Below are 13,049 nucleotides of genomic sequence, written 5' to 3'. Positions count from 1 at the left end.
CACCCCCTCCCTCAGTGGCCAGCACAGTAAGTGCAAAAAGATCCACATCAAGGGTCTCCTTCAGTAAATCTCATACCAGGAAAAAAGAGTGCCATATAATCATTTCACAAAATATACATGGATCAAATCATCATGTTGTATACCTTAAACATATATATGTTATACTTCAATTGTATCTCAGTAAAACTGGAAATTCAAAAGAGAGAGAGATAAAGTCATAAAAGCTACAAGAAAGCAAAAACCAGTCAATGACAAAGAACAAGAACCTGAATTGCATCATTCTTACCAAAAGCAACAATGAATGCTAGAAATCAGTAGAGTAAAGCCTTTAGAATTCTGAAGAAAAATTATTTACAACCTGAAATTTTATGCCAGGTAAAGTATCAACTGAATATAAGGATAGAAAAAAGTCATTTCCAGATATGCAGGAGAAGAAGAAGTCACTCCTCTTGTTTGACTCTATAAAATACCAAAGTAGCATGAGTGGAGCAGCCTACATCAGGAAAGGGCAGGAGCACTTTAGGTAACAACAGGACTCAAGGATTAGTTAGAGCTACTTCAAGTGGCTCTTGCCAACAGGGAGTCGGATGGCTCCAATAGATTCTAATTTGGGCTCTAAGTGGCCTTAAGTACCTGAGATGACTGCATAGGCCAGATCTGCAGGACATTAAAGAGCATAGTAGGAAGAGGAAATGTTATTCATGGTACACTGGGAAGTCACTGAAAGGTGACTCAACCCATAAACTGGAGTTGCCTCTGAGGCATCCTGGATGAGATGTCAAATAAGCAGTTGGATCTGTAAGTCAAGTTCTGGCCTGGAGCTGTATTTGCTGGGTTCCTTGTTTTTGAATTGAGATAAACTCCAAACTGGGCAAGAAGGAAATTGACATTTATTGAACTCTTACTACATGCCAAGTACTCATTATGTTACAGACATTTTTATCGTAAGTTTTACACACATTTGCCAACACCTGCTTTTCTCCATGCATGTCCAAGCACCCTCCCAATCCAGCCCCAACTCATGGCTACCTCATATATGCTTGGGTTGCAGACTCTTAAACCATGAAATCTGTTTCTACCCCCACAGACTCCCAATGAGTCCCTGAGGCGGGGGGGGGGGGGGGGTGCTGAACCTGGATGTGTATTCAAAGACTCCAGAGACTTCATTGATGATAAAGAGTAAAGTTCCTGGAGTACTGAACCTAAACTCTAGATCCAAATTATAGTTTTGGCTCCACTATTGTTTGCTGAGTCTCTTTGGATATAACATGCCTCATTTCTTTGATTTAATATACATCTGCTTAGATTTAATATACATCTGCTTCATAAAAATGTTCTGAGAATGGAGGTGAGACTCTAAATTACCTAGCGAGCATCTTAAACAATGCAGATTCCTCCTGTTGGCTTGGGGTATGGTTCAGAAGTCTGTATTATAGATAATTCTGATGCTGGTCCAGTCTGGTGCCTGGACAAGAAACACGATTTGCAGAGTGGCAAATTGGCGGTTTTCACCAAATATCTGCCTCAATGCTATCCTCACCTCTTGGGTCACTGTCTCAGTTGTTGTTTTTTAAATAAGGCCCCAATTCTTTGACACGCCTCCAATTGTGAGAGGGATTCTGTGTTCCCCACCTTTCAATCTACTAGTTCTCTTGGGATACCCCAGATGCCTCCTCTCAAAATGCTTCCTCTCAGAACCTGACTGCCATGATGGGAGAAGCCCAAGCCCCATGGAGAAGCCATGTTAACAGTCCAGCTGAGCTGAGCTTTGAGTCATCTTAGCCCTGGCCCAGACATGTAAGTGAAGGAATCTGCATATAATACCAGCCCCCATCACCAACCTGCCCCAGCTTTCAAGTCTTCCTAGCTGAGTCCCAGACATCACAGAGCAGAGACAAGCCACCCCTGCCATGGCCTATTCAAATTTCTGACCCACAAAAGCTATGCTAACAATAAAAAGACTGTTGTTTGATGCCACTTAGTTTTGGGGTGTTTTGCCATTCAGTAACTGGGATGGTTCCTAAAGTGTTTTCTCAAGAAATAGTTATTAAAATGCAAATGAAGTACTTGGAAGGATAAGCTCTTTCAGATGAACACACACAGTGTAACCAACAGACAGCAAAGCAGGGAAAATGAGCCAAGAGATGCTCTCTTGTCTCATTGACATGAATGCATCACTGGATAAAGAGACACATAAATTGCTTTCAGAAAAACGAAGGCAGAAAGATAGCAACACCTTGAAGACAGCCTGTCTAAAAGGGAAAATACAGCATCAAAAGGACAGAAGAGGCAGAAGAGCAATGTCTAGTTTCATCTGCTTCACATTCCCCTTATGGTTGCCTCCAAAACCCCTCAACTCTCTCATTAACTGCCAAGTGGTTCATTTATGCCAGTTTCCCACATGTACTTGCTTAGTTTTAAAAATTAGCTGGGATCATATAGTAATGAGTGTCAAGGGTAATTTTTACCACCAGGGAAGTTTGAGAAATGCTGAATTATAGAATTTTTAAAGTACATACAAAACAGAATAGCAAATATGGCACCCTTGCCTGAGAATCAGAGCTCTGTAGTAAGAATGGGTTTAATGTGAAAGCTTCATGTTTGTAAAAAATGACTAGCAAGTTCTACCAGCCTTGAACCCTGAGAATGTAAATCCCAGTTAAGTCCAATTATGATGATATGGAGGAAAAAGCTATAAATATTGGGATTCACTTGCTAATCAGTACTACTAATTATATTAAAATTTAAATGTAGATATTTTTTAAAAATCATAAAACAAAATATGTAAAATGTAGGAATATCCAATGACTATTTTAATTGAATATAAAATGAAAGGTATCAGGTTAAATATTCATGGTTTTATTCAAGCTATTGTTCAATCCAAGCAAGACCAAACAATAGAGCAGAATATGTAGTCTGGACTGTCCAGGACAGAGAACAGAACAGGAAATGCCACACTACAATGTGAATTAATTCTATGTCAGTAACCAACGCTGGTGTCTATGTTGCTTCCAGCCTCACCACCTTCCTCATTATTTTTGGAAGTAACGTGATTACTAATGTCAACACTGGGGTTTTCTTTCCAGGAAATATGTTGAGAGCCTCCTAAAGAAAGTCTAGGGAGGCTGTTCGGACTCATGAATTCACCATGTAACTCCCAAGCTCTGCATCATTAGGAGAAGATTTTCATAATACTAGTGTTGGTCCATATCAGTGAACAGCTTATTAATCCCCAAACCCTAGACCCCATAGAGACTGATAGAAATTCAGGCCCCATTAAACCTGTTCAAATATATTTCTCTTATGTTGTAAGACTCTTTAGTAGTTATATGTTGTAATTTTCTGAAATAAAATTGATATCCATCTCAGATTCCAAAGGTTTGCATGTATTGCAATGAATAAAACAAAATGTCTGCTAAGCTATTATTTGTATTGACGCATCCTGGAATTCCAAGTAATAAAAATGGGGAGTCCTTGGTAGCATATCAACTTAGAAACCAAATATTCCTTTTTCTGCCTGTGGCAATATCTAAAGAACTGAGTTCATATTCAACAGCAGAAGGGAACACACCCCATTAATCTCAGGCCTGCTTGACTTTCTAGCCAAGAAGTAGAAGGTTCTGGCTGATCACCACCTCTCTGTACTACTCTGTTCTCTCCTCCCTAGGGACGTCTCTTACACCAGTGTCACTGCCCTGCCATCCAGAGGCCTGGAGCACCTGAAGGAATTGATAGCAAGAAACACTTGGACTCTAAAGAAACTTCCACTTTCCTTGAGTTTCCTTCACCTCACACGGGCTGACCTTTCTTATCCGAGCCACTGCTGTGCTTTTAAGAATCAGAAGAAAATCAGAGGGTAAATGCAGATGTCTGGAATAAGCAATAAAAGGTCTCAGTGGAAGTTGAATTAATTTCTGGGTTTGAGAAAGGTTTCTGGTTTGAGAGCCAAATGGAAAGAATGGAAGCATCCATAAGAATCATGAAATCCATGGGACACAATGACTCTGCAGACTCAAAGGGACTGCAGATGTGAAATAAGACCAGTGTCACTGGATCACAGCAGGGAGGTGGGGGCGGGGGGGATCAAGTAGAATCTTGTAGAAATCATGCTACATGATTCCTAGTCAGCTGGCTTTTTGCCCTAGCTCAGCCATTTTCTAGTTGTGTTATTCCAGCTTGCTTACTTAACCTCCCTGAGCCTCTGTGGAGATCGTAATGTTATCATTCACAGAGGTTTTGAGAAGAGTAAATGAGAAACTGAATAGAAAACACCTATCGCAATGACCTGGAATATTTTAGATTGTCAAAAAACATTAGCTATGATATGTATTATTTTATTATCAGGTTGCTTGTGAGCTGCAAAGGAGGAATTGCCTTCTTCTCTCTGTGCTTTCTCTGAATCTTGTCTTCGCTTAACACTTTTACTCTGCATTATTTTCCCCCTTGTGTCCTCACTCCATCTTAATCTATCATTTACTCACTTCTGCTCAGTTCCTATATAATATCTACAGGCTGACTTTCTGACTCATATTTGTAGTCGGAAATAAAATGGGATCCAGGTGAGGGCAGAAGCAAAGGGGAAAGTTGAACAGCTGTCAAAGGCGGCCAGTTTGGCCTAATACCTACAGAAACCTGAAGTGGGGTATGGGGTGGTGAGAGCAGGCTTGATACTGATTTTGTGTGGCCCCGGGTAGGAAAGCACCAGAGATAAGTGCATGACTAGAGCAGAGCTCAAGGGCAGGGTCCAGTTTTCCCGTTAACCTCCAAACAAGTTGGAATAAGCAGTCCTTTAGGCATTTTAACTGGAGCCTTATAGATGAATTAACATCTGCTTCTGCAGCTGAAACAAAATAAAGACTCCTTTTGATGTCAGTATGGTGGGCTAGTGAAAAACTAAATCTCACTTCAGAGCCTGCCTTAATGATCATGTCCATTTATTCATTTGTTCAATATGTATTTATTGAGCACGTAGCACGGGCTTGGCACTGTCCTATCCCACAGCAATGAATAGGTTGGACAAAAACCCTTTTGCATTTCATTTTCATTCTTGTGAGGGAAGTCAGAAAACAAGTAAGCAAATAAGATATCAGATACTACTACAAAGGAAATAAACACAAGGTAGGACAATTTATTTAAGAAGATCAGGGAAGGCTTCACTGGGAAAGGAACATTTGAATTTAAAATGGAATAATGAGTAGAAGCAGCTATGAGTTTTTCAGGCAAAGGGAACAGGGAGTCCAAAAGCTCTGAATAGTAATAATAACAATAACCAACACATACAAGGCACTACCAGTGTTCAAGGTGCTCTTTGTAAGAGCTGTAAAAAATATACCCATCTAATCCTTTAACAACCCTATATGAAACAGACACTCTTTCCACTTCAAAATGGGATAAGCCAAGCTTCATAGATCTGCCCAAGGTGAACAGCTAGTAAATGCTAGAGCCAGGTCCTAACCTAGGCAGAATGACTGCACCATTCATGCTTTTTTACTCATTATTGTTCTTGAACTGGGCACAGGGGAAGGGGTAGGGTGGGTAATAGGAAGTAATGTAGGAGAAACAAGTCTGACTAGATTATGTAGAATCTTGTCAACTCATGCAGATCATAGTAAATATTCTGCATATTTTGCTAAATGCTGCAGGGACCATTAGGGGTTTTCATCAAGCAGTGACATTTTTCTGTTGCCTTACAGAATCCTTGAGTCCTTCATGTGTAATGACAGCAGTATTCGGAGCCTGCGTCAGAGAAAATCTGTGAATGCTTTGAATGGCCCCTTTGACCAGGAATATGAAGAGTATCTAGGTGACAGCCACGCTGGATACAAGGACAACTCTAAGATCCAAGATACCCACAGCAACTCTCATTATTATGTATTCTTTGAAGAACAAGAAGATGAGATCCTTGGTTTTGGCCAGGAGCTTAAAAACCCACAAGAAGAGACCCTACAGGCCTTCGATAGCCATTATGACTACACTGTGTGTGGGGGCAATGAAGACATGGTGTGTACTCCCAAGGCAGATGAGTTCAACCCCTGTGAAGATATAATGGGCTACAAGTTCCTGCGAATTGTGGTGTGGTTTGTTAGTCTGCTGGCTCTTCTGGGCAATGTCTTTGTCCTGATCATCCTCCTGACCAGCCACTACAAACTGACTGTCCCACGCTTTCTCATGTGCAACTTGGCCTTTGCAGATTTCTGCATGGGCATGTATCTGCTCCTTATCGCCTCTGTAGACCTCTACACTCATTCTGAATACTACAACCATGCCATTGACTGGCAGACAGGCCCTGGATGCAATGCAGCTGGTTTCTTCACTGTCTTTGCCAGTGAATTGTCAGTGTATACACTGACAGTCATCACCCTGGAGCGCTGGTATGCCATCACCTTCGCCATGCGCCTTGACCGGAAGATCCGCCTCAGGCATGCATATGCTGTCATGGTTGGGGGTTGGGTTTGCTGCTTCCTGCTCGCCCTGCTTCCTTTGGTAGGAATAAGCAGCTATGCCAAGGTCAGCATCTGCCTGCCCATGGACACTGAGACACCTCTTGCCCTGGCATATATTATCCTTGTTCTGTTGCTCAACATAGTCGCCTTTATCATTGTCTGCTCCTGTTACGTTAAGATCTACATCACGGTCCGAAACCCGCAGTACATCCCAGGGGACAAAGACACCAAAATTGCAAAAAGAATGGCTGTGTTGATCTTCACTGACTTCATGTGCATGGCTCCAATCTCATTCTATGCTCTGTCAGCGCTTATGAACAAGCCTCTCATCACTGTTACCAACTCCAAAATCTTGCTGGTTCTCTTCTATCCACTTAACTCCTGTGCCAATCCATTTCTGTATGCTATTTTCACAAAAGCCTTCCAGAGGGATGTATTCATTCTCCTCAGCAAGTTTGGCATCTGTAAACGCCAGGCTCAGGCATACCAAGGCCAGAGAGTTTCTCCAAAGAATAGCACTGGTATTCAGGTCCAGAAGGTTCCCCGGGACATGAGGCAAAGTCTCCCCAACATGCAGGATGACTATGAACTGCTTGAAAACTCCCATCTCACGCCAAATAAGCAGAGCCAAATCTCAAAAGAGTATGACCAAACAGTTTTGTAAGTTGATCCTACACTACTTACTGTGGTATGGGACTTATAAAAAGCTGGTTTCTTAAACATGTACTCCAAGCCCATCACATACACAAGATAGCTGACCTAACACTTGTGCAGATGATGTTTTGTGGGGAAAAAGTTCATCTCTGGAGAGGGAGTAGCATTAACCTAATCACCTCCCCAAAGGAAGAGAGGCTACCAGCACATCTGAATCCCAGGAGATATCAAAATAACCGACGTTCTCTAGAAGACTTCCTAGACACTAACTGCAGTGCCAACATTGTAGAAGATGCTCAACAAATATCAACTAAACTAGGTCAACACTGAGCTTCTCACCTTTAGGTAGCATTGCATACTAAAGATTCAGCAAGTGGCAAATGCTGTTAACTTAGCTGGAAACCACAATATAAAATTAACCTTGTGTTGGCTTGGTCCGTTTTCATGTTCCCTGATACAACCAGAGAGACTGTGAATTCCTCAAAACTGAAAAAGTCAAACAGGATAGATGCACAGAACAGCTATTGTGAGGTGAAGGAGGGGAAAGGCTTGGATTTGTTTTTTTCAGACTCTGAAACTACTAATCATCTCTTCACAAGGATCTACCTGATGTGACCCAACTATTATGTGTTGCCCAGAAAAAAACTGGCAATTTCAGTTTTTATGTGGCTGAGCAAACTAAGAATTGTTCTTCTTGGCTAGTCTCATCGCATGAAAGACGTGAACTCTAGAAATATTTCCAAGCAGTAGCAAGTGGGAATTATGAGCAGAGCACACTAAATCACCCATTGATTAATAAAGCAGGCTAGATGCAAGGTAACTGCTGGACCTTGGGCAAATCACTGGGCCATCTCTATTCTGTAGAAATGAAGGAGCTTAGGGCACCTGGGTGGCTCAGTCAGTTAAGCATCTAACTCTTGATCTCGGCTCAGGTCGTGATCTCACAGTTCCTGAGTTCAAGCCCCACACACGTGCTCTTCTCTCTCTCTCTCTCTCTCTCTCTCTTTCAAAATAAATATCCTTAAGAAGAAAAATGAAGGAGCTTAATAGCCTTTTCCAGCTTTAAATCTCCATGTATATCCCTTTCCCTTAAAACATGTTTCCATGACAAAGAAAAGAAAAAAAGCACTAAGAAAGTAGAATCTGTTTTTCTTATCTTGTAAGGCTGCCATCTATTTCTCTTTGGAGCCTAGACATGACACAGGAAATTTCTTGTTTCATTCTTGGCTGTGATGTCTGAATCAAAAATTCTTCAGAGTGACCCAATTAGGCTAGATTTGAGCTACTCATCTAATTATTAGATCTATACAGCTACAATTATCAGGCCAAAATAGATTGGTATTCATGTGATAGAATAAAAGGTAGTCTTGCAAATTTTGGCTACTCAGAGTTACTATGTCACTGTGCAGATTCACTTGAAAACATTTAAGTTGTCTTCATGGATTGGTTTCTTTATTTCCCTGTTTCCAAACCATAATGTAGCACTAAAGCTGCCAAGCACTCAGGTAAAGCAACACTAAAGCTATCAAGAGAAGTTTCTTCTTTCTGAAACTGGTGGCTCTTTCTAGCCTATTGATCATTGGACATAAAATCCACTTCCCAACAGGGGCGCCTGAGTGGTTCAGTAGATTGGGCATCTGACATCAGCTCAGGTCATGATCTTACAGTTTATGTGTTCAAGCCTCTGTGTTCACAGCTTAGAGCCTGGAGCCTGCTTCAGATTTTTCATCTCCCTCTCTCTCTGTCCGTCTCCCACTGGTGTTCTCTCCCTCCCTCTCAAGAATAAATAAACATTAAAAAAACCTTTAAAAAAAATCTGTTCCCCAACAGTGTTCCCTTACTTAAAATAGTTAGGATCTATCTTTATCTACAGATGTACTCTCCAGATTCTCTTTCAAGATGGCCCCTTACTTTCATCCCCAGCAGAGATGGCATTTGCTTCTCAGTGCTCATGAACCACACCAAGGAATTTAAAGCTTTTGTTGTAAGTCTGTGGGGTCCCCCTGACTCACCTAGAATCTCCCCAGAGCAATACCCATTCCGGATCATCATTGAGACTTAGGCATCTTCATAGAAATACTAAACCCACTTGAATCATGACGTATCCACCAGTTCACTTATAACTAATGAAACTAAACAGATGTGTGATGTTTTGGCATTACCTGTAACATTTTGAAATAGCACATCCTGATAAGTAATGCGTCTTATCTTAGGTAATTGAAATAACATTTTGGAAACAGTCCTAGAAAAGAAACTTCAACACAGTTGCTACTAAAATTTGCATTCACAACATGAAATAAATTTTCTTCCTTTGAAATGATTTGCTGAATCCTAGAGTATTGCTTTGTGTAATTTGAGAGCTTCTGTTAGGGTTACCATTATATGTGTTAAAATTCAAGACAGGGAAAAAAAAGTTGTAAAATTTGTTAATGAAATCACATTTTAAAAAAGTATTGACTGCCAATAACTTAAGTATAAAATTTTGCTTTAATAATAAATGGCCTTTATGTGAAAACTTATTTATGAGGAATTGAATTATGATCTATTGACAGGGAGTGATGGTTAAGAGAAAAAAATATGATTAGTATTGACCTTAGGAATTTAAATAGTGCTCTAGTGAAGGTAATAAATCTATAATGCCTGGTCAGAGTTTAATTTATCTGGCAGCTTTCAACTATCTGAAGATGGATCCAAATAAAAGGATAAACAGTGTCAAGCCAATCAGAATAGATGTCACAAAATTCATGCCCTAAACTTATACATGTTGCCCAAAGGAATATCTCTCAAAAACTCTCCAAGTTTACTGAGTTTTGCTTTATGGATAACCTACTGCATATCAGAAGCAGACCGTTAGAAGTAGAGAGTATAATTGCAGAAAGCACCATGAGAGGCAATAAGGCAAAAGTGAGGGCAAAAAATGAAAATTGTAATCACAAGAATTCCAAACAATAACAATTTGAGGAGAAATACTCTTAACTGTTTTGAGTCTTTGGGGGGAAATGTATGATAACACAGTAGGGGGATAAATAAAACTTGGTAGCAATGCATTTTGTTTTAAAAGATACAAATATTCCAGCTCAGAGTGGTGAACTGAGTCCTGGCACCTACTAACCCTCTTCTTTTAAATTCCACTGAAATGACAGTGATGAAGTAAAAATGAGACCAAGCCAAAACCATACCATGAACAGGAAGAATGGTACCAGAACAGACCAGCCTCTGTGACTTTCCGAAAGATGGAAAGTCTCTGGGCCTTGAGTTGATGGGTAACAGAGCGGAGAAGGCTGTGGCCCAGAACGCAGTGACTAGATAAGGCTGCAGCTCTGGAGGGATGTGTTCCTCCCTGCAGAGTCCCAGACAGACCCCTAAGCCTGAAAGTCATAGGATATAGGCGCTAGTTAAGGTAATTAATTGCAAATCTGTCTCACGTGGCCCCCCATTGACTCTTATTACATCAGTTAGAACAACTGATATGTTCAGTGTTTGCCCCAGGCTGAAATCAACAAAATGATTATAAAGGAAATAAGTGATCAGTGTAGATGGGGCCAAGTTCCTAGTCTGGGGAAGGGGCAGACATAGCCCACTTGCCTACTTCTGCTCTCACATCAAACAATGGAGCCTAGACACTAACATAGGCATCGCTATCAGCCCCCCAGTCAGGGAAAGGCAGCTTGGAGAAAAATATATACAACATTAACCTGACATTAACAATACTTATCTTGCATTCAAAAATATAAGTGAACCACAAGACTTACAAGACATTTGAGGAAAATGAACTGCATATTAATAGCACACAAAAAAAGACCAAATTGAGTAAATAGGTCATTTCTCTGGGGGAAATGAGAAAGGGGGAAGCATAGTTCAGAGACAGAGTACATTTTTTTTTAATTCTAGTTAGTAACAGAGAAATTTGAGAAAAACCTGGGCCCCAAAACAATAGCAAGCTACTTTAAAAAAAAAAAAGCGATAATCAAAAATGAGAAGGAGTTTTGGCAAATTTGAAATGAAATTGCCAAAGCAAGAGTTTTTTGGTTTTTTATTTTGTTTCTTAGTTTTGAGAGAGAGAGAGATGGTGAGCAGGGGAGGGGCAGAAGGAGAGAGAGACAGAGAGAGAATCTAAAGCAGGCTCCATGCTCTTTACAGAACCTGATACAGGGCTCCATCTCACAACTATGAGATACTGACCTGAGTTGAAATTGAGGCAGACACTCAACCCACTGAGCCGGTCAGGTGCCCCTTAAAGCAAGAGTTTTAATAAAAAGAATGGGAGTTGAAGTAGAAGAAATCTCCTAAATGTTGAACAAATAAACAAAAGATGTGAAATAAGAGACAATAGTTGAAAGATATAAGGGATCAAAGTCCAACATCTTTGTAACAGGAGTTTTAGAGAAAATGTAGAAAACACAATAACCAGGGAAACGGAAGAAAATCTTGAGCTGATAAAGGTCAAATATTCCCTTAGTGCTAAAAGGAGTGAATGAAAAAAACTCACACATAGAACAGTTCTTATAAAATGTCATAAAGGGGAGGTCTAAAATGTTTGAGAGAGAGAGAGAGAGAGAGAGAGAGAGAGAGAGAGAGAGAGAGAAGTCTGGTATCAGAAAGGATTAACACTCAGATTGACCTTTAACTTAACAACACTGTATACCAGAAGGCAATGGAGCAATGCTTTCAATGCCTTGGGGGAAAAATGTTTTAAACCCAGGATGCTCTACTAGTTAAATCACCATCCAAGTGTAAGGGCAAAATAATGGCATGTTTATATATGTAAGTAATTGGCAAGATTAGTTATGTCAAATATCCACAACTCAGAAATAAGCAAAAAGATAACAGGGTGTTGTTTTGATGCAGTGCTGGGTTTGACTTCTTACTGTCCAGGTTACTTTTTAACTCTGTGAAGGCAGAGGTTAACTTGTCTAGCAGATTTTTATCTCATGGAGATGCAAATAACGTCTGCATGGTGTATGGCCCAGCTGGACATTAACCAGTTCTGTATCTAACCCAACAGTATCAGCCTAACACTAGTACATCGTTAATATATACTTGGCTTTTTAAGTGTTTCTTTGGACCAGTTTTAATATTTTGCTAGTTTCTTCTTTAAATTAAAAGTGAATAGGGGTGCCTGGGTGGCTCAGTTGGTTAAGCCTCCAACTTCGGCTCAGGTCAGATCTCACATTCGTGGGTTCGAGCCCCACGTCAGGCTCTGTGCTGACAGCTGGCTCAGAGCCTGGAGCCTGCTTCCGGTTCTGTGTCTCCTTCTCTCTCTGCCCCTCCCCCTCTCATGCTCTGTCTCTCTCAGTATCAAAAATAAATAAAACATTAAAAAAATTTTTTTAAGTGAATAAAATCTTTGAAAAATGTTTATTTTACATTTGCATGAGGATCATTTGTTTAATGTTCCCTATATCCTCCTTCTGAAAGGTTATTTGAAGTTGTACTTTAGATAATCATGTATTTTTTTTCTCAATGGATCTTAACATACTATTTGTTTTGTAATTAATAATATTTGTAGGCCATCATGCTGTAAATGTTTTAAGATCAAATTTTATGTCTCACTTATATTTAACAATGGAATATAAATATTACAAACCCTGGCAAGTCAAAGTAATGGTATTGCTGACAAAAGTTAGAAAGGGGAGGGAAATAAGAGAGGTACAGGACATGGGAAAGAAGATAATTTCTTCTTTTACACCAAAGAGAGAAAACAGAGAATGCCCACGGTTAATAGAATAAGAAACAGAAATTCGTTTTCTATGGTTATAAAATCAACCAACTGAAATGTTAAAATTAATACTAGCAAATTCTTTTTAAAGCTGGGACTTAGCAGATAATGTTAAATCAACTAATTTCCTATTCTTCATTATATCTAGCCAAAAGTTGTATTGTCTAAATATCTATACTCTAAAAAACCAGGTGCTTAAGTATATAACAGAATTATAAAAATAGGGGCGCCTG

At 40.0% G+C, this 13,049-nt stretch overlaps 1 protein-coding gene across 1 annotated transcript in view; it reads left to right on the top strand.

The window, feature by feature from the left end:
- Positions 1 to 7,917, top strand: part of TSHR (thyroid stimulating hormone receptor) — a 151,102-nt gene extending 143,185 nt beyond the window's left edge. The window contains exons 9-10 of the mRNA XM_029951564.1: positions 3,668 to 3,856; positions 5,694 to 7,917. Coding sequence (XP_029807424.1) covers positions 3,668 to 3,856; positions 5,694 to 7,107 — 1,603 coding nt within the window. The 3' untranslated portion in view covers positions 7,108 to 7,917. The remainder of the gene's footprint in view (positions 1 to 3,667; positions 3,857 to 5,693) is intronic.
- Positions 7,918 to 13,049: the final 5,132 nt, after the last annotated feature.

The sequence above is a fragment of the Suricata suricatta genome, chromosome 9 (genome assembly GCF_006229205.1).
Source record: "Suricata suricatta isolate VVHF042 chromosome 9, meerkat_22Aug2017_6uvM2_HiC, whole genome shotgun sequence".
In the NCBI taxonomy this organism is placed as follows: Eukaryota; Metazoa; Chordata; class Mammalia; order Carnivora; family Herpestidae; genus Suricata; species Suricata suricatta.
This window is presented reverse-complemented; position numbering and strand designations above follow the sequence as displayed.